At 35.0% G+C, this 25808-nt stretch overlaps 2 protein-coding genes and 1 long non-coding RNA gene across 3 annotated transcripts; all 3 read left to right on the top strand.

The window, feature by feature from the left end:
* The first annotated feature begins 5124 nt into the window (after positions 1–5124).
* LOC113271890 (probable LRR receptor-like serine/threonine-protein kinase At1g51810) lies at positions 5125–12011 on the top strand. The gene is made up of 7 exons (XM_026521816.1): positions 5125–5534; positions 10505–11010; positions 11094–11229; positions 11323–11391; positions 11486–11557; positions 11648–11719; positions 11813–12011. Exons 1-7 carry the CDS (start codon positions 5125–5127, stop codon positions 12009–12011), a joined length of 1464 nt encoding a protein of 487 aa, XP_026377601.1.
* A 6652-nt stretch (positions 12012–18663) lies between these two features.
* On the top strand, positions 18664–21454 carry LOC113318577 (probable LRR receptor-like serine/threonine-protein kinase At1g05700). Its single transcript, XM_026566760.1, has 8 exons — positions 18664–18801; positions 18909–19476; positions 19578–20080; positions 20176–20311; positions 20548–20616; positions 20714–20785; positions 20870–20941; positions 21045–21454. The coding sequence occupies exons 1-8, from the start codon at positions 18711–18713 to the stop codon at positions 21286–21288; spliced, it is 1755 nt and encodes a 584-aa protein (XP_026422545.1). The 5' UTR covers positions 18664–18710; the 3' UTR covers positions 21289–21454.
* Positions 21455–22555: 1101 nt separating this feature from the next.
* On the top strand, positions 22556–23976 carry LOC113338201. The gene is made up of 4 exons (XR_003354672.1): positions 22556–22646; positions 22839–22888; positions 23085–23163; positions 23774–23976. It is a non-coding gene; the product is annotated as an uncharacterized LOC113338201 (long non-coding RNA).
* Positions 23977–25808: the final 1832 nt, after the last annotated feature.

Genomic DNA, 25808 nt, shown 5'->3' with positions numbered 1-25808 from the left:
AGTTTGGTCCACCAATAAAAGGGGAGTTATGTTTGGTCCTTATTTATTCAAAAATATTAAAGTATCTAAAGTACACTTTTTATTTATTATTTTCCCTTTTCCTCAGGTGATATACATGATAGTTTTTTTTTTCTTTTTTCTTCTTTATTTTATCTCTATTAATTTCTCTCTGTTTTTAACATTACTAAATAAAAACAATTTAAAAATTAAATATTTCTCAAAATATAAGTCGAAAATTAAGAAATTTTATATATTCGGAAAGGTCTCGATGAAATCTACACAACAAGTACTCATTATATTATGTTTCAGAAATTTAATTTTTTTCAATATAATACTAGTTCATATATGAGAATGAACATTATTATTGAACATGCTAGTTTATTCTAGTTCGTAGCAGTTCATTTCATAGAATGAACTCGTATGTACTAGCTGTTAGCATTTATGTGTTTTGCGCAACAAATCTCCATTTGGTTAAAATAATCTTGTTTATACTATGCTAAGTCGGATTAGTCTTAATCCACATTAAGGTATGTTTATGGTATTAATCATGCACTAAAGACTAGATTAAGATTAATGCTAGATAAGTTTGAGTCTAAGCATGACATGTCTTTTAGCTTGACATGTCATATGAGCTGTCCTTTGTATCCATGAGGTGTCATCCAACTCATGATGGAAAGGTTGGATTGACATGTGTCAAGCATGACTAGGACTCTCTTCTAGCCTCACAAGTTTTCTTTAAAAGAAAATCAGTTTTTATCCGTCATCAAGTAATGTGAGGAAATAGAAATTGATGATAAGTCATGAAGGTTTAAGTGTCTTGAATGTTTCTATTTCCTTATACTACAATCTAACTTTGTATGAGTCATATCTAGTTTTCTAGCTTTGTATGGTGCTGATTTCAGTGAATTGTTGAGTATGCAATACTAGTTTAAAGTATAATTTCAGCATGTAGTTTGCTTACAGGATGTTTAGTACCTAAGCATAAAGGTTAAGGAGTTGAAATTCCAACATTCAACTTCTATTTCACTTAGTTATTACATATTCAGCAGCTAGAGTGATTGTATGGTTGAAGTTTTGGACTGTTTTCCCTTTAAAGTTGTAGTTCTTCTTGTATGCGGTGATTTGGTACTTCATGCTTGATGGTGTGGGGCTGAAAATTCAGGACAATAAGTATTGGAGCAGTTGTAGAAGGTTTTTGTATCACAATCAAGGTATGTTCACATCTGCAGTATATTTGGACTTCTCAAGATGGCGGTTTTGTTGTAAGTATAAGTCTGAATTTTTCTGTTTTGAAAAATTGTAACTTGTAATAGTTTGTAGCTTTCATTACTCGACTAAGTGTTTCCAAAGTGATGCTTTGAGAGTATGTGGAAGTTTTTTAATGAGAATACATGTGATTGTGGTAGTTTGTTTGATTCATTCAGAAATTATAAACACGAATCTTGCCCAAAGGTGTTTTGTGTTTATAAAATCTGATGTGAATCAACTCTCATACGTGCGAAAGCTTTTCATATGAGAATTTTTCTTAAACTTATTAAGACTCATTGTATGTCGTATTTCTGCCCAAAGGTGATTTGCGATGGTACAGAGTCTTGTTTTGAGTTTAAGATGTTTTAGTTCTTGCTTATTGGTATGCTATTTATATGGTTTGTTTGCATAGCTAAATAAAGAGATAATAAGCATACGTGTGTTGTGAATCTGAGTTTCAGTGGAATTATGATTGAGATTTTCATCAAGTTTATTCCATGTGTTTGAATCTGAAATTCAGTGGGAGTGATGTTTGTAGCTTGGTTATAGCTTGTTTGTCATCATTCTTACATTCTTATGAGTTTTTTATGCTGATAAAGTTGTCTCTAGTTTGAGATGAAGCATAGTGTGGTTAAAGTAAATGGGAATATGATGTTATGACTTTATCATTATATCCGTTTCCTTACTTTTGTAAGGTGTTATATGCTCTTAAAGTGGTCTCTGGTAGGATACATAGTTCTCATTCGATATCATTTATGTCCTATAGTTCTTGGTCTCATGATGAATACAAGCATAGTGCTTAATTCGAGCAAGACAATGGGGATATCAATAAGGAGAAAAAGAGGGTGGTGTAAGAGCATATGTGTGCGGCTTGTATGGCTTTAACCCAAGCCAATAAAGTTACAAGTGCAATTCAGTTTTGGCATAGGTTAAGCCAAGTAAAGTCTTTAAGATTCAGTTTGGTTTTGGTGTAAACCTAAGCCAATAAAATGTTTTCTGGTTTGAAAAATAAAATGTTGTACTTGAGAATAATAGACCGTCTAGTTTTCTGATTGTAGAAATGGCTTACACATCTTAAATGTGATGTGTAGGTCTCTATAGTCGAAGGCTAGCGTGCTATTTGACTCAAGTGTGCGGCTAGCATAAAAATTCTTTTATAAAGTTTTTTAAGAAAAGTTTTGTTGCTTAAAAATGTGGGAGATGTTAGCATTTATGTGTTTTGCACAACAAATCTCCATTTGGTTAAACTAATCTTGTTTATACTATGTTAAGTCGGATTAGTCTTAGTCCGCTTTAAGGTATATTTATGGTATTAATCATGCACTAAAGACTAGCTTAAGGTTAATGCTAGATAAGGTTGAGTCTAAGCATGACATGTCTTTTAGCTTGACATGTCATATGAGCTATCCTTTGTATCCATGAGGTGTCATCCAACACATGATGGAAAAGTTTGATTGACATGTGGCAAGCATGACTAGGACTCTCTTCTAGCCTCACAAGTTTTCTTTAAAAACAAATCAGTTTTTATCCATCATCAAGTAATGTGAGGAAATAGAAACTGATGATAAGTCATGAAGGTTTAAGTGTCTTGAATGTTTTTATTTCCTTGTACTACAATCTAACGTTGTATGAATCATATCTAGTGTTCTAGCTTTGTATGGTGTTGATTTCAGTGAATTGTTGAGTATGCAATACTAGTTTAAAGTATAAATTCAGCATGTAGTTTGCTTACATGATGTTTAGTACTTAAGCATAAAGGTTAAGGAGTTGAAATTCCAACACTAGCAATTTATTTTGTAGAATGAACTTATAATAGTAGTTCATTTTGAAGAATGAAGTCGCAATGGTAATTCATTATTATTATAGTTCATGTTGTAAAATGAACTCGTAATGATAATTAAGTATGGTAGTTCAGATTGTAGAATGAACTCGTAATAGTTGTTCATTATGGTAGTTCATATTATAAAAATGAACTCGTAAATGGTAGTTCATATTGTAGAACGAACTCGTGATGATAATTCATATTGTAGAATGAACTCCTAATGGTATTTCATACGGTAGAATGAATTTGTAATAGTAGTTCATTATACCAGTTCATTTTGGAGAATGAACTCATATGTTATTTTATCCTAAGAGTTCACTTTTTAGAATGAACTAGCTAGTATAGTAGATCATTAAAGTAGTTCATTTTGTAGAATGAACTCGTATAATAGTTCATTTTATAGTTAATTTTTAGCTAAAGGATAAGATAAAAATTAAAAAATCAGAAATATAACAACAATGGTACTCGTTGGAAATCTCTCGTCGAGGGCTTTCCGAAGATATAAAGTTTATCATTTTTGGACATGTGGTTCAAAATATATTTCACTTTTAAGTTTTTATTTATTTATTTTTATTAAGAGAGAGAAAAAAAAGAAAAAAAGGGTATTTCTGCCACTGATGACGTCACCCTAGGACCAAATAGTAATATTTAGGACCAAACAATAATATATATTTAAAAAAAGGACCAAATAGAAAGTTGACTAGATCAACAGTAACAAACTAACTCAATTATATTTTTTCTACGACTATATAGTAGTTCCTACTTGATCTAAATGGTCAGAGGGTAGTAGATTCATCGACTATTGATTTCTCGAATGGAATCAAGCGTTGTGAAATTATATTGTGGGTTACTTCGTTGGAAAAAGACTACCATTTCCAGCAGTAAAGAAGGTTGTATCTCAGTTCTGGAAGCTCAAAAACGAGGTGAGTATCAAGCTTCATGGTAATGGTGCTTTCGCTTTTGAATTTAAGGGCGATGAAGATCGCAAATGTGTGCCTGAATTAGGTTCTTTATACATCTCTAAATGCTTATTTACCTTGAGGCCATGGTCTAATATGATTGCATCATCAATTTCTAGTATCACGACAATCCCCATTTGGGTGTTGATATATAGTATACCACTGCATATGTGGGATACAGAAGGTTTAGGTTTAATTTCAAGTTTCATTGGGAAACCTATTCTAGCAGACGATTGCACTCTTAAGAGAAAAAGATTATCATATGCAAGGATATGTGTAGAAGTAGACATAGAAAGCATCCTGAGAGTATTCCTGTTATGATTGATGGAAAGATTGCTTTGGAGCTTCCTGTTGAATACCATGGAAGCCTCCAAGATGTGATATGTAAAAGGTGTTTGGCCATCTTTCTAAAAGCTGCAATAAGAGCAGAAAAACTAGATGGACACCTATAATGCAAGGAAAAACTCTTCAGAAGGTTCATTCTAGCCCTCAAAGAACTAGTACAGTTGAAGTGGAAGTTCCATCAAGAAAAGATGAGCAAGAATCAACAAATTTGGGTGCGGCCTTAAAGACTAATGAGGATGATGCTGAAGTTTCTTTAGAAAATAAAGCATACAAAGTCATGACAAAGAAGCAAGCCTCAACAAGTAAGAGCTCATTCAAGACAACAAGAGTCCATCAAGGAATGCAAGTGAAGATGCTAAGCTACATTCTTCCATAGATCGTAAAGAGCCCTTTCAAGTCCGCAAGTTGTGGACCTAATGCTGCAATTAGCATTGGAAATGTGTCAGCTTCTAAATCAGGTGGAATGCAGGCTACAGAGAAACAACCTAGACACAAACCTTTCATTTGGATAGTGATTTTCCCTACCAATGGAAATATTTGTCCGGCAATGCCGCTCAACCTAAGAAAGATGCTGTTATGAACTCTACATCAATCTCAAATGTTGAGTTATCGACATCATAAAAGGGGACAAGTAGCAAGGGTGCCAAAGCTGTTGTGACAAAAAGCCAAGATAAGACAACAAGTTGAGGTTTTAAGAAATCAGAAACATTAGCTCCTCCCTCCATTAAATCACCAGGGCATGGGCATAGAATGGGTGGTGCTGTAGCAAAGAGGAGTTATAACCCTTTTATTGTATCGGGTCACCATGGCTTCACACCAGACAAAAGGAAGACGGAGACAAGAAATCTAGGAGCTAATGAGAAGAATAAGAATTCAGTCTCGACAGGAGACAAAGATGGGAAATGGGAAGTATCTGCAAGCATAAAATCCCCTGCTAAGATAGTTAATGGTGCTATGAGCAGTGATACATCTACCTCAGTGAGCACTACTAACACATTCAGATTTTTGAGTGCCCAAGACAAATATAGAACTACTCTTGAAGACTGTGAGGATGGAAGCGAATTCTTTGATGTTTTAGACAAATATGGTCATTATCAGAGCTATGAAAACAAAGCTGGAAAGAAAATCCATAGAGAGCTTTCAAAACTCAAATGGAATGGGTAAATTCCTAATAAGGGTAACTTGGAAACTCAGGGTAAAGGCCAGAGATTCGCAGATAGAAAACACAAATAATATATTTTCTTATTTTAGTTTGTTTGGCCTTTTTGTTTTGTTTGTGTTGGAGAGCATGATTGTGGACTCTCTGTTTTGTTTACCTTATTTGTTGCTGGTGTCTGCTTTGTCAGCACCTTTAGACTCGCCTAGGCGCCTACGGCCTACTCTTGTATCCTTTTTTTTCTTTTTCAATGAATTAACCTTTTAAGTCACAGAAAAAAAAGTGTAAAATGGGTCCAATTAAGAGTTGTCCCCTAGAAGAAAAGAATAAGGTAACTGATATTTTGTCTAGTTGGCTAGAACAGAAATATTAAGTGGTGTTTGGTTATCATCATCTCCTCCTAGCTGCATCTTTGATCAGTTACAGGAAGATACATATGTTGTAAACACTCATTTTTAATTAATTCAATCCTTATGTTCAAAAACAAAATTAAAAATAAAATAAAAATAAAAGTTGTCCCTACTTGATGATTTGTTTAGTACAGATAGAACTTGATAACGATGTAGAAAGGTTTCAAATTTGAGACGGAATACCACTGCTAAACAATTTAACTGTCCTCCGCGAAAAAAATATCTGGGAGGAACAAGTCCTTTAAATGAAAGGGTCGTTGGTGAACTCGTCATCATTTTACAAGGGTCGTTAATTCTGTGACCTCTGACTACAGTTTGCATTTGTTTTATCGTTTTCTAAATATGCCCTTTCATTTTAAAAACAAAACAATTTGTCATCCTTCGATATAAGTATTCCTGCATTGAAGTTTCCATGGTATACGAGGGTGTTTGAAAGGAAAAACTCTTGGCACATATTTGGAAAAATCTCCACACAATTTAAGTACCTCAAGACTCTCGTCCACTTAGCTTCTTAGTTCCATGTAGAGAGCTGAAGATGAACCTGCCTGACAGCCTGAAAGTATTTGGCATTTGCTCGCTTTATCGATACAGACTCAACACATGAAAATGGCACTGCGTTCGAACCCTCAGTTACACTGGCTTTACACCTCTATTAGATGAATTTTCCTGAGAATGATTGACATGCAATTTTTTTCGCATGCATCTGCTGGCTCGCTTATGTTACACTGGATTTTTGTGGATTTCGCAGAACATCCAATTTCTTTTTTTTGCTCTCGAAGTGCATCTACTGTGTAACACATGATCAGACAACTTGACCCCAAAAGAAAAAAACAGTACTTCTTGATAGTGATCTTACTCCAACCCAACACCACTTGACTTGGTCCAATTTTTTCTATCAGGAATTGGCAAGATCAATTCAACGGAACTTCTTGGCAGTGATTATTTACTCCAACCCAACACCACTTGATTTTTAAAAAGAGCTAAAAAAATTCTGCAATAATGTATTATTTTTTGGTAATAATACCATCGAAAAATGGATCATTTGGCCAAATATTTTTAAAATATGGTTTTAATTGACGAGTGAAAATTTGTATAGGTGAAATGGACACTGAAAAATACTCCCTCCGTTCCTTTTTAATAGACTGGTTTCCATAAATAAATGTTTCAAAAAAATAGCCTGGTTTCCTAATTGGAAAAGTCAAATGTTACTTTAATTTTCAGGGACCACTTTTTCTCTTAAGTTCTTTTGATGACAAGTGTTATGGGGACCATTTCACTTCACTTCTTTTGCTGACAAGTGTCATGGAGACCATTTCACTTCACTTCTTTTATTGACAACTGTCATGAGGACCACTTTCAATGATTAGTTCTCTTAATTTCCTTAAATTTCTCTAAAAACACTGGCCTATTAAAAAGGAACGGAGGGAGTAGCAAGAATGAAACTGGATTCATCCTGGTTTAAACTTAAAAAATAATAAGGATAAAACTGAATGCATCCTGATATAAATTAAAAATGAGAAAAAAATTATTTGAAAGCAGTTTTTCGGTAAATTAGGCCTCGAATTTGAAATTGTGGGTCAGACAAGTAAAATATTGGTCCTTGTCTAATAACCAAGAAAGTAAAAGATACTGTTTTAATATATATTCTGCCCAACAATTAAAGAAAAGTATAAGTGGAACTGTCCAACTTGCCCCTAAATGTTGCGTTTCTCTTCTTCTTTCTCTATTATCGACGGTGATTAAATTACCAAAATCTAGTATCTGTTTGTGAAACTGGCGTTAGTGGTGAGTAGTTGATAAGAACCAAGTATGGATTATTGAGACTTTACATCTGATGGTGTTAAATTAAGGGTTTGAAACATTAAATATTAACAGTGGCATCAATATCAGTTTGATTAAAGAGGGTAAATCTTTGTTGGCATTTGGAGAAATTGAGATCGATGGAAGATAAGGTCGATCTCACTTCAGCGCAGTTATGTATTTTACTTAATACATGAGTGTTTTGCTAATCATAAAGAGGGTAAAGACATCAAAATCTTCTTTTGATTTTTTTTCATGAGTGTTTTACTTAATTGAGTTGTTATATAAAATCCTAATAGTAATGCTGCAGTGACACCCAATTCACTATTGTTAATTGTTAGTAATCGATCTCCCAATGTTTGTGATTTCTGTTAAGTAATTAAGTTGAACTTCATTTCGACCCCAAATCAGTAAACAAACTGGATGTGTTGCCCGGAAAATAGCTTGGAGCCATGGTGGTTGCCATTGGTTATTGTCGATGAATGGGTGGGTTAGGAGTTATTTTAGTGTTTATATATGTCAAGGATTGTGTAATGTATATCCTATTAGAGTTTGTAGGGAAGAAGATCTATTAAACGACAGTCAAAAGATACTTCTACACCACTAGTTTTACTCCCTTGAAGTGTTTGAGAAAAGTTCAAAGTGAGTTCACCTAAATATGCTAGGAAAAACCACGAAATAAACAAAATGCATCCGAGTGCATAATGCATAATTTGACATAAAAATATATTTTGGTCAGGTTGTACCCGAATGCATAATGTATATTTCTTTTGAATTTTTTTTAGTTGTTTTTTTTTTCTTGTAATTGTTTCAGGTTGATGTTTCTGATTGTGAATGTGATGATAATCATGGTGGATTTATTACTTGAAATCATGAACCTGTGTTTTTGGTTATGTATAATATATTGCAGGCGACTAGATGGATAAATCTAGATTTATTCACGAAGTACACAAGATGCACCCGAGTGCATAATGCATATTTTTTCCAGATTAACCAGGTGCACCTAGGTGCATAATGCATATTTTTATAGAAAATAGGTTTTGGACACGTTGCACCTAGGTGCATAATGCATATTTTTATAGGAAATTAATTTTGGCCACGTTGCACCTGGGTGCATAATGTATATTCGGTCCGGCGTCCATTTTTTTTTCTTCGAATTTTGTATCAATAATGGATCTTGTTTTGTAGAGATTTTCGAGCCCTTTCCAAAACTATAAATTTTATTAAAATTGGACTAATATTTTGGAAGTTAAGACATTTTTGGTGATTAATTTTATACTGGAGTGAGAAAATAAATAAGAGAGAGAAATTACATGATAAAGAATAAAGTTTAAAGTTAAAGATATATATGAATAATTTTTATTATGTCTTTTTCACACGGACCTATATTTTACAAGTCCATTGCTCCCACGTTTTATGGATTGTGGTCATATAACCCATTTTCCGAAATCGGAAATGGGTAAAATGAAATTGTTTACATCCTGGCTATTTTTACATTCTCGTCCATTTAAAGAATATCAAATTTTACATGTCTTTTTCACCTAGGAATCGTACTTATTGAGTTAATTGACCAATTTTGTGTAATAATACCAAAGTCAATTCAACGAAAAATCGGATAGGCTACGAAGTCAACGGTTGTCTGGTGGTGCGCAAATTTTAAACCAAAAAACAACGAATATCCCAGAATTTCATTTCACAAGAACATTGAAATTTGCATCTTTGTAATTGTTTATGCAACGGTGATGTTCCATCGTGGTTGCCCACAATCATTTCAAGAAACACTACCACTTCATAAATGCATATGCCATTGGGAATGAAAGAGTCGAACTTCAAGGACCACCAAAATGCAAAAATAATGAAAATGAAAATGTTATATAAGCTCCCTCTCTAACTCATCTGCTTCACAAGATTAACAACATGAATACACAACTTCTTAATCCTCTTCTTCTTCTAGTCTTTGCACATTTCTCATGTTTTCTTCTACTTATGCCGGTATCTGCGAAAAGTAATCATTTTTTATCTCTTGTAGATAAAAAAAAGGGTAATATCGTTACAAAATCATTCTTACGTTGCTCATTGATTTTTGATATTTTATTGTTGCAATTACAGTTTTTTTAAGCATCGATTGTGGTTCTTCGTCAGTGAAACCTCGTACTGACAACAATTCGATCGTATGGGTCGGGGACGGTCCTTACATACAAACTGGAGAAGCTCATAAAGTCAGTATACCAGCAGATATACCTGGTTTCGATTCTATTGCTTTGAACACTCTTAGAGCATTCCCAACCCGGAAAAAGAATTGTTATTCAATAGATTTGGATAGCAAAACCGAAAACAATACTAGATTTCTCGTTTGAGCTAATTTCTATTACGGAAATTACGATAACAAATCAAGCCCACCTACTTTCAATCTTATATTCAATGGGAACAATTGGGAACAGATAACAACGACAAATGACTGAGTCCTATATAGAGAGGTGGTATTTTCATTGAACAACACTAACAATATTAACGTATGTCTTGCTCAAACTCACCTGGATAACATCCCCTTTATATCTGCTCTCGAAATAAGAAGTTTGAATTCAGATATTTATGGTTACATCCCTTCAGAATATCCATTACTTTTCCAGTTTAGGGATGCTTTTGGTACCAACAAAATTGTAGGGTATGTACCTACATCACATCTATTCAAATTGCTAGGGCTACTGATTAATTCGATTACTAGTAGACTAACAATGTGTAGTACCTTGTTTTTATGATGTAGGTACCCTGAAGATAGTTTCGATTGGATTTGGAGCTCTATTGGACCACTAAGTAACCCTAGTCCATTGAGGAGGATTACAAGTGACTCGCCATCCATAAACGTCAGCAGTACTATAGATAAACCTCCGGAAGCGGTACTAAGAACAGCATTATTGCTTTTCAATTCATCCCAAGACATAGCTTATAGTGACACTACAAATGTTACCGGTCCTTTGTTTTTCAACGCGTATTTTTCAGAACCGATTAAACTAAATTCTACCCAGAAACGATCATTTAAATTAGTTGTCAACGCTAATCAAGATAATAGTTTGTTTTTCCCTGAGAACCCTCTGATTCCACCTTACGGAGGCGCATTGGAGCTCCACATTGCCAACGTGTCTACCTTCAACTCTTTTTTTTCACTAGCGTTTTTCCGGACAAATGATTCAACTCTTCCTTCACTAATCAATGCTCTTGAAGGGTACACTGTCGGTGATAAATTAGCTCAAGGAACCAATTCAAACGATGGTAATCCTCTCCCTAAATTTCATACACATCTTAATTGATTAATACGTGATCAAGTTCCCTAATTAGTTTTCTTTGTTTATTAGTGAAAGCATTGGGTTTATTAAAGAAGAGTTTCAGTCAGCTACAAGATTGGAGTGGTGATCCTTGTTTACCTTCACCATACACTTGGGATTGGGTTACTTGTAATAATGATACGGATTCTCCTCGAATTACAGCATTGTAAGTTTCGTTCTTGATTGAGTGCGCTACATATGGTGTTGGAAAACAAAGGTGAATCCCAAGATTAACAACCTTATGATGGTTGTTTTACAGGAATCTCAATGACCTTGGATTAACAGGCACTTTACCAGACTTCAGTGCCATGGATGCTCTCAAAACCATGTGAGTCATAAAAATATTTACAGTACATGAAGATAAATTAATTTCTTGATGTTGATATAAACTTTCTAAATTTTTATTTGTATATATTTGGCAGAAATTTGCGCAACAATAGTTTGACGGAAGATATTCCTGAATTTCTTGGCACATTTCCAGAACTCACAGTACTGTAAGTTCAAAATTTTCTTGCAACTTCTTTGTATACAGAATAAACCATGGTAAATATCAATTCTTGTAACCATCAATTGGATTCTTGTAGAAATCTGGCCGATAACAGCTTCTTGGGAACGGTACCTTCGTCAATATCAAATAACGTCAATTTGAAGTTCACGTAAGTTCCACTTTGTTTTTTGGTTCAATTTGATGCATTTTATTTATCTTTTAAATTTTAATTTAGTATGTATGTATATTTTTTTTTTTGTAGTGCAACTGGTAATCCAAACTTGTCGTGCACGCCCACATCGATATTCAATATTGACCCCGCATCAAAAATTCCTCCCCCAAGCACTAACACTAATGCTGAACCAAAAATTCCTTCCCCAGCTGACAAAGGCAAAAGTTCTAAAACATTAGCACAACCAATAATAATACTTTTGATTATGTTTTCTGGTTTATTACTGTAAGTTGATTCCAGTCACAATGATGCAGTGGCGTGAACCTCATTGTGTATGTTGTTAAGCTTTCTATATTGCTGTATTAATTTCATGGAGTATTTCATTTACCTCATCAGAATGCTATAATTTTCGTTTTTGTGGGGTTTGTTATATGTATTCTGTTGGGCAAGTGTGAAGTCATATTGTTACCTACAAATACGATTGGGGAAATTAGACTAAGACCCAATCCATGGATAATCCATAATATGAGATCCCTAATTAAAAGAAGTTTAAATTTAGGCCTCGAGTTATTAAAAGACATTCATAACCTTTTGTATATTTTCAAGTTCCAAATTAAATAAAATTTAAAATTAAGCTCAAAATATTAAAATATAGTAGACATGACGTCACAATCATCTTTAACGACCGCCACCACCACCAACCACCACCTCCAATGACCGACGCCACCAACCACCACCTCCGCCGACCTCCACCAACCACCACCACCACCACCAACAAACACCTCCGCCGGCGACCACCAGCGCCTCCGACCACCACCGCCGAAAACCACCACCAACCACCACCTCCGACTACAGCCACCACCAACCACCACCGCCAACCACCTCCGCCGGGGACCACCAGCAGCAGCAGAAACCACCACCGCCGGAAACCATCACCAACCACCACCTCCGTCGCTGGCGGCCACCACCACCGACCACCGCCTCCCACCAATAATATATGGATGTGTAATCTGAAGTTACACACGCAACGAGCATGTGTATCCAGAAGTTACACATGGGTATGGCATGAAAGGGTTACACATGTGTATGACATGTGTAAGCAAAAGTTACACATGCATATAACATGTGTATCCAAAGGTTACACATCCATATGGCATGTGTAATGAGAAGTTAGACATCCAAAAAATATAGACGTAAAAAAGTAAACATAAAAAAAATACATGTATTACACTTTAAGATTTATTTACAATAATTTCTTAGCATGTGTAACTAAAAGTTACACACGCATCTGTCTAGTGTAACTGGGAGTTACATATGCATATATCTAGTGTAATTGAAATTTACACAGCACTATGCACACTTTCAACAACATTTATCCTACAGCTACCACCATGGCTCATTTCATCATTCTCTACCAGCATCAATTCCTGACAAATCCACTGCAATAACAACATACATTGGCAACTCTGCACATGTTTATCCTAACATGCATCTAGCATGCAATATTGAGTTCTCACACTCAGGCCATAACTTACCACATATCAATTCCATCGGAACCCATGTCCTGCAACTGCAACCAACACCAACTGAGTACAAATTTCAGTACCAGCCAGCTTCATTTCCTCTATTCCATTACCACTTTCTTAACTGCAATTGTACCAGTACATGTAATGTTAACTCCTAACATACATCTACCTGAGCATCATTAAGTCAAACCATTCTGATTCTTCAACCAGTGCATACCTGAGCTATATGATAGCAATAACAGTACTCGTTCATTACCAACTAATGCCAAATATGCATCTGTACAAATTGCACACTCCTGCAGCTCTCTGTGAACTTTCATACTCTGAAATCAACACCTCCATAACCTGTTCAGTACCAGTTCATTACAAAAGATCAACATATCTTCCACTACAAATTTCGTCAAATCATAGCATATGTATAATCAACTAATCGAACACTCATAAACAAGCATGTATAATCAGTTAGTACCCATAAAAATGCATGTGTAATTTGGATTTACACATGCATATGAAATGTGTAATTTGGAGTTATACATGCATTTGAAATGTGTAATCAACAGTTACACATGTAATATAAGGTGTGGTGGCTCTGGTAGGCACTCCAGCAGCTGCAACCATTCTTCAGTATAGCACCAGCCATCACTCTCTAAGCACCATCACCTGCACTTCCTACCACAACCACCACATTTGTATCTTCCCAGTACTAGTACAACCAACCAGATGCAAACTAAGAACCACAAGTACCTACTATTGCACTTCTCTGTCCTAGACATGCATCTAAACCAGCAACTCCAATTGCATCTGCACTTCACAAGGACCACTATGAGCACCTGTAACTGCACATCATGTCCAACAACACTGTGCACACTTTCAACAACATTTATCCTACCAGCACTGCTTTAGTCAGTCTTAATTAATAAGTAAATACTCCAAAACTAACCATCATTCCAACATCAACACACAAATAAAACCAGACAAGAAACATAACTACACATTATTTCGGTTCAGTCAAATTTTTACACATCCAATTAGCATCTGTAACTAGCAGTTACACGTCCAATTAGCATGTGTAACTAGTAGTTACACATCCATCTGAATAGTGTAACTATAGGTTACACATACAATCCACCAACATAGTTTTTTGACCTATACTATATTATTCCATATACCACTACGGTTTGGAGTCATTTCACTGTGTGTATTGAACATAACAGAAGTTGGGTCTCAGTTGGCGCACTTAATTGAGTTGTGAAGAAAGCAACTGTGACATAAAATACATTTAACTTCGCTAGCAGTCCTCTATGTGGATGCAAGTCACAGATCAAGTGTTTCTGGAATATCTAGTCGACGATCCATGAAGCCAACAACACCAATAACCTACAAAGTAAAAAAAAAAAGTCAAACCGAACTCAAATTATCAAGCAACTATGTCAAGTTAGTAATTCAACTGAAGTATTCTCTTCCAGGTAGTTGATTACTTTAGAGGTAGAAAGGTACTGAAGTCTACATGTAACGAGTTTAACTCCGTCCATGGAACTGACTCAGTCATTAGTTTCTTTTCTTACCCAGGAATACAAAATGCATGTGTAATCAGTAGTTACACATGCACATGTCATATGTAAACATTAGTTACACATGCATATTAGCATGTGTAACTAGCCGTTACACATCTAATATGCATGTGTAACTTGCAGTTACACATACAATTAGTACAATACTTCATATGTATCTTTCCTCTAAGCAACTTCTCTATAGATGGTTTTATATTGAGCGAGCCTCCCACTACATATTATGTTTCCCAGACAGTGAAAAAAATAATATAATCATTCAGGTGACAAAAAAGGAATGCAAGGTTATGTTATTTCTATCAATTTGATTAACATACCAGTCTTGTCCTTTTCACTCGACCCATCAGGATCCTCTTTCAGCGATCCGACAGATCATATCAAGAGCTTTACGAATAAGTTTATTCTTAATTATCAACTGAGTACAAATCTCAGCACCAGCCAGCTTCATTTCCTATATTCCATTACCACTGTCTTAACTGCTGCTGCACCAGTACTTGTAATGTTAACTCCTAACATACATCTATCTGAGCATCATTAACTCAAACTATTTCGATTCTTCAACCAGTGCATACCTGAGTTATTCCCATTCATCCCATAGCTATATCGTAGCAATAACAACACTAGTTCATTACAAACCAACGCCAAATCTGCATCTGTACCACTTGCACACTCCTAAAACTCTCTGTGAACTTTCATACTCTGAAATCAACACCTCCATAACCTGTAATTAGAAAATTCATACAGCTTATTATTCCTATATAAAAATACACACATAAATCTAAATCAAATCATCTTAAATTAACAGCTAATTAGCATCTGTGCATAATTAAACCAGTTCACTTCTTGAAAATTCGGGCATATATGCAAACTAGTAAACCGATTTACCCATCATTTCAGCTTCACTGAACTATCACACATCCAATTGGCATGTGTAACTAGAAGTTACACATTCAATTTGCATGTTAAGTAGCAATTACACACCCAATTGACATGTGTAACTATTAACTACACATCCATATACCTAGCATACTCGTAAAATCCAAAGACATCCACTTCGCAGTTGCACAACATTTTGAACAAATCTGTTTTTATGTTAGTTTTCACAATTAAATCATCTAAAATCTAGTAACAACCATGATAAGTTAGGTATTCTTTAAACCAACTAACAACTAATTTTTGACGCCTGCATATGATGTTCAAGTAGAGCAATAGACGTATAGTTATATCAAACCTTCCTGCAGCTGTGCACCCTTTCATTCGGTAATTCTGCTCCAGAGGTAATAAATTTGGCTCGGATAGTGCTATTTAACAGAGTGCCAATATTCTGTAAACAACATAATATTTCTTGCAGTCAGCTATTTCGTTCAGTTCTCATTCTGAAAAACACCAGCACTGACTTCAAATCCTCCTCCAAACCTGCTCCAACACCACCATCTCTACCGCCACCGCCTCCTCATCCTCCTCCAGAACCTGCACCTCTACCACCAAAACAGATTCATTAATCAAACTCAACATGTGTAAGACAAGATCCAAAATACGCAAAATAAAAACACCAACAAGTCATTAGTTGACTCCATTAGCTAATATGGACAACACAAAACTAAAATTCTCCACTCATTCTATCGTAAAGTAGAATTTATTCATAGAATTGCAACTATTAGCCATTACTTAAGTGCTTGAATCGATTCAAATCTTGCTTCAAAATGTAGTTAAGTGCTTCAACAACAACAAAACCAACAAAACCTAGATTTAAAACATGTTGATTCAATAAAAAATGAGAGAAATCTTACTGATTTTCATATCTTTTCTCATACGACGATTTCATTTCTGCTGCTATTGAAGATCTTCTTAATACCATTGTTGAATGTGCACAAAAAGTAAGTAATTAGGGTTAAAACGACATTGAAGATCTTCGATTGATTAAAAAACAACCAGGTTCTTCTTCTTCTCAGATCTGAACAGAATCAAACGAAATAAAAATCAAAAACCTAATCGAACGAAGAATGATGAACCTGATCAAAAACCTAATCGGAAATGATTTATGCTGCTTCGAATCAACTGAAACTTAGATTCGATTCAAAATCTTCAAAAAAAAAACAACAGTCGATCCAATGAAAACCTAACCTGATGCAGCTTAAAAACCAACTAAAACCTAGATTCATATGAAATCGATTGAATGATTGATTCATATTTGATGATTAACTTATGATCAGCTGCAAAAACCACTGGATCGATTCGTCGTCTTTTTCTTCACAGATCTGAAACGCAGGAGCCGAGAGAGAAAGAGATGGAAAAGAGAGAGAAAGAGAATAAAGAAATGAAATATCTTCTGATATATTCCTCTTGTATATATACTAAAGGGTAGTGTTGCCATTATGAAAATTCATAATAACTATGAAAATTCATATACTAATTATGGGCCAAATCTAAAGAAAATTGGATTTTTCGGGCCTAGCAATATCATTTTCCTAAAGTATGGAGTTGATAGTGGTTGATTCATTTAGTGGGACTTCTATATATTGAATCCATATAGTAAGGGGGTTCTAGTATTTTTCACAATACATTTTGGATGAAATTCTCCGTCATATCATCTTTGGTGTTCCTTTCACGCGTTTGCACTGAATAAGTGTACTTGTTTGTGCCGTCTATAAAATAAGACGGAAGCCCGTTTAGCCGTGAAGGAAGATTCCAAAGTTACCAAAAGTCTTGTCCTAAGAAGATATGAAATCTTAGGTTAGCTAACCCGAATAAATACAATTATATCATGATCATCAATAAAATCACTCCATACGGGATTTTGTTGGGATCCTAGTCCCACATTAGTTAGATGGGCTTAATTGGTAGTTTATAAGTCAATGGGTTCCCTCATCTAGTCAACGGTTTCCGAGTTGAGTTCTACCCATGCGCTTATGACGAGTTTAGGGTCGGTACCCTAACATTTCGGGTCAGTGTCGATAGAGTGGGCCACCGAGGACGTTGGATCTGGAAGCGTGGAGGGATGTTGGGATCCTAGTCCCACATTGGTTAGATGGGGCTTAATTGGTAGTTTATAAGTCAATGGGTTCCTTCATTTAGTCAACCGGTTTTCGAGTTGAGTTCTACCCATAGGCTTATGACGAGTTTAGGGTCAGTATCCTAACAGATTTCTCCATGGATGTAGGCACAACTTGCCGAACAATGTTAAGTTTGTGTCCCTTTTATTCTTCTTCGATGCTTTTTCTAACCCTAATTTCACATTATCATCATCAAATCACCGTTTTTAATATCTAAAAGTAATTTTTGGTTCAAACAGTACTATTATTTTTGTCCCAATTCTTTAAGAAGTATTAGAGGACTGTTTGTACCCAAAATTACTTCAGGCACTAAAATTAGTTGGCGGAAAATATTACTTGGCATTTGGTTGACAAAATGCACCTACTGTAATACTTGTCTAAACAAAGAAACCAAAATTTCTTTACGTAGAGATTACTCCAATCAACACCACTGGATTTAAGAGAAAGTTGATTTAGTCCAATTTATTTAATCAATCTGGAAAGGGCAAGATCAATTCAACGAAACTTCTTCCGGACAGTGATTACTAAAACCCAGTACACCACTTGATTACTGGATAGGCTAGGAAGTAGTCAATGGTTTGTCTGGTGGTGCACAAATTTTAAACCAAAAAACCAGAATATCCAGAATATAAAATTATAAATTTGGGGCTTTATAATTGTTTATAGCAGTCAAAGCAAAGGTGATGTTGGTATACCAAGACTTGGCCGTGGTTATCCAGAATCACAAATCATCTCAGGAGAAGTTACCACTTGAAAAATTCAATATGCCATTGAACAAGTCTCAGTGGAAATGTTATATAAGCTCCCCCCTCCAACTTCCCTGCTTCTTAAGGATAGAAACATGAATATCTCCTTACCTCTTAATCTTCTTCTTCTTTTAGTCTTTGCACATCTATCATGTCTTTTTGTCCTTGTACCGGTATATGCAAAAGGTAAGCATTCTTTATCTCTTGTAACAAGATCACACTTTATTTGGTTACAAAATTGTTCTTCCGTTAATAGCTCATTGAATTTTGACATTATGTTGTTGCAATTACAGTTTTTTTGAGCATAGATTGTGGTTCATCTTCATTGAAATCTCGTACGGATAATAATTCGATCGTATGGGTCGGAGACGGTCCTTACATAAAAACAGGAAAAACTCATAAAGTCAATGTTGCACCACCAAATATATCTGGTTGGGATTCTCGTGCTATGAGCACTCTTAGAGCATTCCCAGCTCGAAAAAAGAATTGTTATTCAATAGACATTGAAAGTAAAACCAAAGATAGCAATATTACGGTTGCACGAGTCCTTGTTCGAGCTAGTTTCTATTACGGCAATTACGACAATAAATCAAATCCACCAACTTTCAGTCTTCAATTCAACGGGAACAACTGGGGATCAGTTGTAACAACAAATGGAATTATATATTACGAAGTGGTATTTTCATTGAACAAGAGTAGCAATATAGACGTATGTCTTGCTCAAACACAACCGGATAATATTCCGTTTATATCCGCTCTTGAAATAAGAAGTTTGGATCCAGGTGCTTACGGTTATATCCCTGCAGATTTTCCATTGTTTTTCACAGAGAGAACTGCTTATGGTACCAACACAACTATAAGGTATGTACAAGTACATGCATATTAACCTTGCTCGGGTTAATGGCTAATTTGATATCCATAAACAATTACTAACAGTGCATCAAATCCTGGTGATTGTGTAGGTACCCTGATGATAGTTTCGATCGAATTTGGAGCTCACTTGGGCCACTAGATAACACTAGTACTGTGACTAGGGTCAGAAGTAACTCGCCGTCCATTAAAGTTGACGTTGAAGATAAACCTCCGAAAGCGGTATTAAGGACAACATTATTGCCATTGAATTCATCCCACGACATATTTTATAGCCCCACTAGAAATCATCAATTTCGTTTACATTTCAATGCATATTTCTCAGAAGTGATCAAACTAAATTCTACTCAGAAACGATCATTTGATATAGTAGTTAACAATAAACAAGATAATAGTTTTATTGCTCCTAAAAACCCTGTGATTCCACCTTACGGACGCACATTGGAGGTTCACATTCTCAATGTGACTATTTTCAACTCTTCATTTTCAATTAATCTTTTACGGACAAATGATTCAACACTTCCTCCACTAATCAATGCCCTTGAAGAGTTTATCATCGGTGATAAATTAGCTCAAGGAACCAATTCAAACGATGGTAATTCACTCTCTTTTTCCTTACAATTCTTGGACAGAAAAAACAAACACAAATATATATTCAAGTTTCTGAACTCGTGTTTATTTGTTTATTAGTGAAAGCATTGGGTTTATTGCAAAAGAGTTTCGCTCAGCTGGAAGATTGGAATGGTGATCCTTGTTTACCTGCACCATACACTTGGGATTGGGTTGCTTGTAATAATGATACAGATTCTCCTAGAATTACAGAACTGTAAGGATAACTTCTTGATTCATTGCTTTCTATTTATAGTCTTGTTTCTTGATTGGGCCGAGCGCGCCAAATACAATGTTAGAAAAAAAAAGTTGAAACCTACAGATAAACTTGGGAAAGCCAACAATTAGACTACGACAATTTTCACATCCGCCTCGATTCTCTTTTTGTTTTCCAGTTTCTTGCAGACACGCTAGCATGAATAATAAGGAATTTTGATGATGGTTGTTTTACAGGTATCTCAATGACCTTGGCTTAACAGGCACTCTACCAGACTTTAGTGCCATGGATGCTCTCAGAACCATGTGAGTCATGAAAAGTTTTGTAGTACAAAGACTATTTTTCTTTTTCTTTTTTTGATTTTGATGTAAACTTCCTTAAGTTTTTGTATATATTTCGCAGAAATTTGAGCAACAACAATTTGACCCGAGAAATTCCGGAATTTCTTGGCACATTCCCTGAACTCACAGTACTGTAAGCTCAAAGATCTTTCTAACTTTCTTTGTGTTACACAAAGGTAAATGTCACTTCTTTTAAGTATCATTTGTATTCTTGTAGAAATCTGGCAGATAACAACTTTAACGGAACAGTACCTTCATCAATATCAGATGATGTCAACTTGAAGTTCAAGTAAGTTTATTTTATTTTTAGTTCAATTCGAATCGATGCATTTTATTTAGCTTTTAATGTAAAATTGAGTGTTTTTTTTTTCTTCTTTTTCGTTTGTGTGTAGCGCAACTGGTAATCCGAACTTGTTGTGCACTCCCACGTCGGTATGCAATACTGACCCTGAATCAAGAATTCCTCCCCCAAGCACTGGCAATACTGACCCCGAATCAAGAATTCCTCCTCCCCCAAGCACCGGCAATACTGATACTGAACCAATTCCTTCCCCAGTCGACAAAGGCAGAAGTTCGAAGACATTTGCACAACCAATAATAATACTCTTGATTATGTTTTCTGGTTTATTATTGTAGGTTGATCAAACCAAATGGTTCGTGTATTTACAATTGCAACTTTTGTGGGTTTGTTGTAACTTTGTATGAGTTGTGCTGTGCTAGCTAGTTTGAAGGCATATTACATGTATAGATGTATTACAAGTTGGATGGAAAATATTATGATATCATGTTTTGTTTTCTTTCATGGGTTTCCGCTGAGTTGAGTTGATAGGCTAGCCGCTAGCCCTGGTTAAAAATGAAATAGTTTTTGTCTATATTTGCGATACTGCGCAATTCTGAGACTCTGAGCCAGTAACGGATAATCCAGTAGTTTCCTCAACCTAATGTAGTGGTCACAAGGTCAAAAACAATGCTGGTAAGATATATACTACCACACAAGATAGGTTAAAGCTCATTTTCCGTTATTTCGCAAGCAACTCTTTTAAGAGTTTTTTCATGACACCATATATCATCCCAAAATTTTGTTTTATTTCCCCTTCCTATTATTATTATCTTGGATCCATTTCTAAGGACTTCCCAGTGATTAAGAATACCACGCCATAACCCCCACCCATAAGTTTTCTTCGAATCTTTAGGAACCCAAGCATCTTCAACATCAAACTTCTCAAAAATAACTTTCCTCCATAAGCTATCTTTCTTTCCTCTGTATCTCCACGACAAAGGATTCTTATCCGAAGCATGTAGTTGTTACTTACAAGGGTGGCTGAATCCAACAGTTTTCATGTCAGTCTCAACTTCCTTTTTTTTTTTTTTTTTTTTTTTTTTTTTTTTTTTTTTTGAGGAGAAAGGTTAAAACTTGTACTGAAAAAAATAAAGAGTGCAGAAAGGAAATGCACATGGAAGTGCTACAAATAGCCGAGGAGATAAAGTCCAACAGAAAAACAAGAAAATCTACAAAGCAGCGCTGCTTACAAGATAAACGAAAAGTCTAAAAGCAAAAAAAAAGTACAACACTCTACAAGAACTGCAAAGTTATTTCTTCTTTTTCTTGGAGGATCTTAGTCCCCTACCCAGCTGTTCATTGTTACAACTCCCTTCCACACAGAAGCACAACAGCCTCTACTCCCGTATATGAGTAGAAATTGTTGGCCTCACATTGAAAGTTAGGCCAAAAGCTTCAATTCTAGAGCTTTTGGCCCCCGACCAATGAGATTCGAGGGTTTTGAAATATTTTCGGTTATTTTTGGCCAACGAAATGGATAGGTGATCAATACAAGAGTATAGCTTCTTCCAAACCAAAACCCTAATTCTAATCGATCTCTTTTTTACATCTCTACTCCCATTGATTACTCTTCCCTTTTGTGGCTCTATTCTCTTCCCTAAAACCTTATATAATCAAAAAAACCAATACTTGAAGAATGGATAAAACGTACAAGGTTAATATCACATTAGTTTCCCTACTGCCTCTTCTTTTTTCTCCATCCGACTCTTAACTTCGTTCCCCTGTTTGATTTTTTTTTGTCTTTTTTTTTAATTGCAGGTATGTTTTTTTCTTTTTTGCTGGACATATGATAAGCCAAAACCTTAACTCTTTTGTGTCTCTTAACCCTATTGTTTTATGTTTGCAGTTACGATTTTCCTTTGCTCTCCGTAAACAACAAAATCCTAACATCTGTTGGTAAACACCGACCCTATTATTTATTATTTCTCTTGCTACATTTTACAGCTAGGGATTTCAATTGTTATTAGTGTTTCTGTAAAATATATTTAATATCTTCTGATTTCAATCTCCGGATTGTCGAATCCAGAGATTTCTCTGCTGATTTGAGTTTAGATAACTTTGGGTTCTTTGTATGTTCATTCATATATTGCAGTTGATGACATGTATCAGCAATAATGGAGGAAATCAGAACGAAAGCCAAACATAATTAATAAAGGGCATATCTAAGATAGGTACATTCTCTTTTTGTTGACAACTATATTGATTTTGTGAAAGATGTACATATGCTTAAAAATATTGATTGGTTTCAATGAAATACAAATCTTTTAACTCATTGTCTATTTTTTTTAAATGAAATTTTAATCAACAGTTGTGTGGCATTGATGCACAATTAGAACAACCTTCCTTATTCTCGATATTGTTTTTTGTTTATAGCTCATAGAATGGGATCTCGGATCAAAAGATTGAACCATAAGTAGAGTAGATCTGATATAATTAGGTGCTTCAGTTTATAGATTACATTGGGTTCCAGGTACATTTGATCCTGAGAACTCCCAATTTTGAAAATCTGTTTTTAATTCAAGAGAAAGGGAAAATGTAGGGGCTTTTGCTTTTGATGGAATGGTTATCGTGATTCTCATGAAAAATTCTTAAATGAAGAGGATAAAAATGAAGGAGAAGTTCACAGAGGTTAGATTATGCTTTTAGCTTGGAATTTAATACTTTCTGTTAATCACCTATCATGATTCTCATATTCTCATGAAAAATTCTTGATTTCATCTTCATTTGTGCACCATATTGCTTTGTATTGACTGTGAAGGAAGTTTAATTGTTGTTTGACAGATGGAGAATGAAATTTCTTTTGAAAGAAAGGAGAATCATAAATGCAGACGTCGGAAAACGGAAATTCTTCATTTGTTACTGATGATAACGAAGGAGTACATAATATGATGACCAAGGCGATAATATATAGAAGTAAGGGGAACATTTACTGTGATGATAATTACATTAATAATGATGCTTAAGATATAAGTGTATTTGCTAGAATGCTTACTTAGCATCGAGGGGAATGTTTTATTAGCTGTATGCAACACAGTAAGAACGTCCAGGTATATAAATGGTCTTTGCTATTATTGCTAATATTGATGTTCATGTCTTTGCTTGGATTTCAAGCCCGTGAAAGATCATTAACCTCATATCATTTGGTGTTCAGGGCCTTCGGGAGGTGGCTTTCCTTTTCATTCTCCTTTAATGTTTAGTTTTAAGGACAATTTCTTTAGGTACTGGTATATTTCAAATAAGGCTTGAAGGTATCTTTCCATAATTCATTCAACGATTTGAGATGTTGACTGTTCTCACTTTGGGAAGTTTCAGTGTTTTATAGTCTTATTACTGAAGATTTTTAAAAAGCCCTAAAGTATGTTGTTGTGGTTGGGTACTTCTTAGGATGGTGCATTGGATGCTACAATGAAATTATTGAAAGTTCGGAAAGGTTGGAGATTAGATTCTTCTATATACAACTGATTTCCCAACTCTGTGGTAAGATCAGTGCCCTGTGTTTTTGGTTTATGTATAGACTTCCATAGAGTATTCTACTACTTTTAATTGGGATAACATTCCTTTACTCACGCTTAAGGAATGATTGTGGAGTTTGTAAAGGTGATCCATACACTGGACCCCAACTTCTTTGAGCATAATATAACATCCTTTATCTTCGGGATTAACAAAATGAGGAGCTGTTTTTTTCTTTTCTGATCGCTAAATTAGAATTTTGAAGATCAAAAGATTGAGTACATAAAGATCATGGGTCTTCCATATTCTTTCGTTGCAGACCATGGGTAATCGTAAAGTAAAACTAAAAGATGGAACCTTCAGGATCTTAGTTTCGGAGGCGTACACTAAGTACTATATTTTATGCATAAAAATATTTTTGTATTACCATTTTTCCTTGGAAAAATCTTTTGGTCATATCCTTCCTTTGTTTTATGGAAGGTTCCAAATAGTATATCTAATTGTATCAATCGACTTTCAAAATGTTCATTACCTTAAATTTCTTTGCGTAGGAAGTTATAAGAAGTTTCTGCATAAAATTATTTTTAGTACCCAAAGGTTTTATTGGGAGAACTCACAATGCAGAACCTTAAATTTTCATTAAAGTGGAAACACAAGGTTGCATTGAAGTTATGAAAGAGTTGATGGTGTCACTCAAACAACATTTGGTCAGTATGCATGGACGGGAACGTGTAATTGTTCACATCGAATCTATTTTTGGGCTCTACTTGCATTTAGTAGGAACTGAATAAGTAGTAGTGCAATCAGATGTATACATATATAATCGATCTCCTTGCTGACTGATGAACAAAATCTGTTGCATGATTTATGTTTCGGTTCCAGGTTTAATGATAATCCAGTCACCGATCTTATAAGTGCTTTTGTGGTTGTGAATAGGTGAATTTCAAAATATTTGATCAAAATCCTGAGATGTGGGGAGAAGCATTTTCTATTCTGTAGCATTTACATAGTTTGGATGTTGATTGCAACATCAAACCAAGGTATTGGCCAACTGCATTTATACGTATTAGTTGTTGAAAATGATCCTTCTCAGTCGTCCCGTCGTTACGACTTAATTTTGAGCAGTTTGTAAACAATTTCTGATGTTCAGTTCTTTATGAGCTCAGTTTTTGTTGATTCTGATTCCGATTTATGTTAGTTCTGATTTGCAGAGTGCATTAGATTTAAGTTTTAAGTGTAACCAACAACTAAATGTAAGACGAAGATTGTCTAATAGCTAATAAGTCTATGCATTATAAGCAATACGGAAGTTAGTTGCAACGAGGACGGCATGAATGTCCCCTCTAACTGTTGAGGTACCATGGTG

This window comes from Papaver somniferum, chromosome 1 (assembly GCF_003573695.1).
Source record: "Papaver somniferum cultivar HN1 chromosome 1, ASM357369v1, whole genome shotgun sequence".
Lineage (NCBI taxonomy): Eukaryota > Viridiplantae > Streptophyta > Magnoliopsida > Ranunculales > Papaveraceae > Papaver > Papaver somniferum.
Note: the sequence above shows the minus strand (reverse complement) of the source record. Positions and strands in the feature narration are given on the sequence as shown.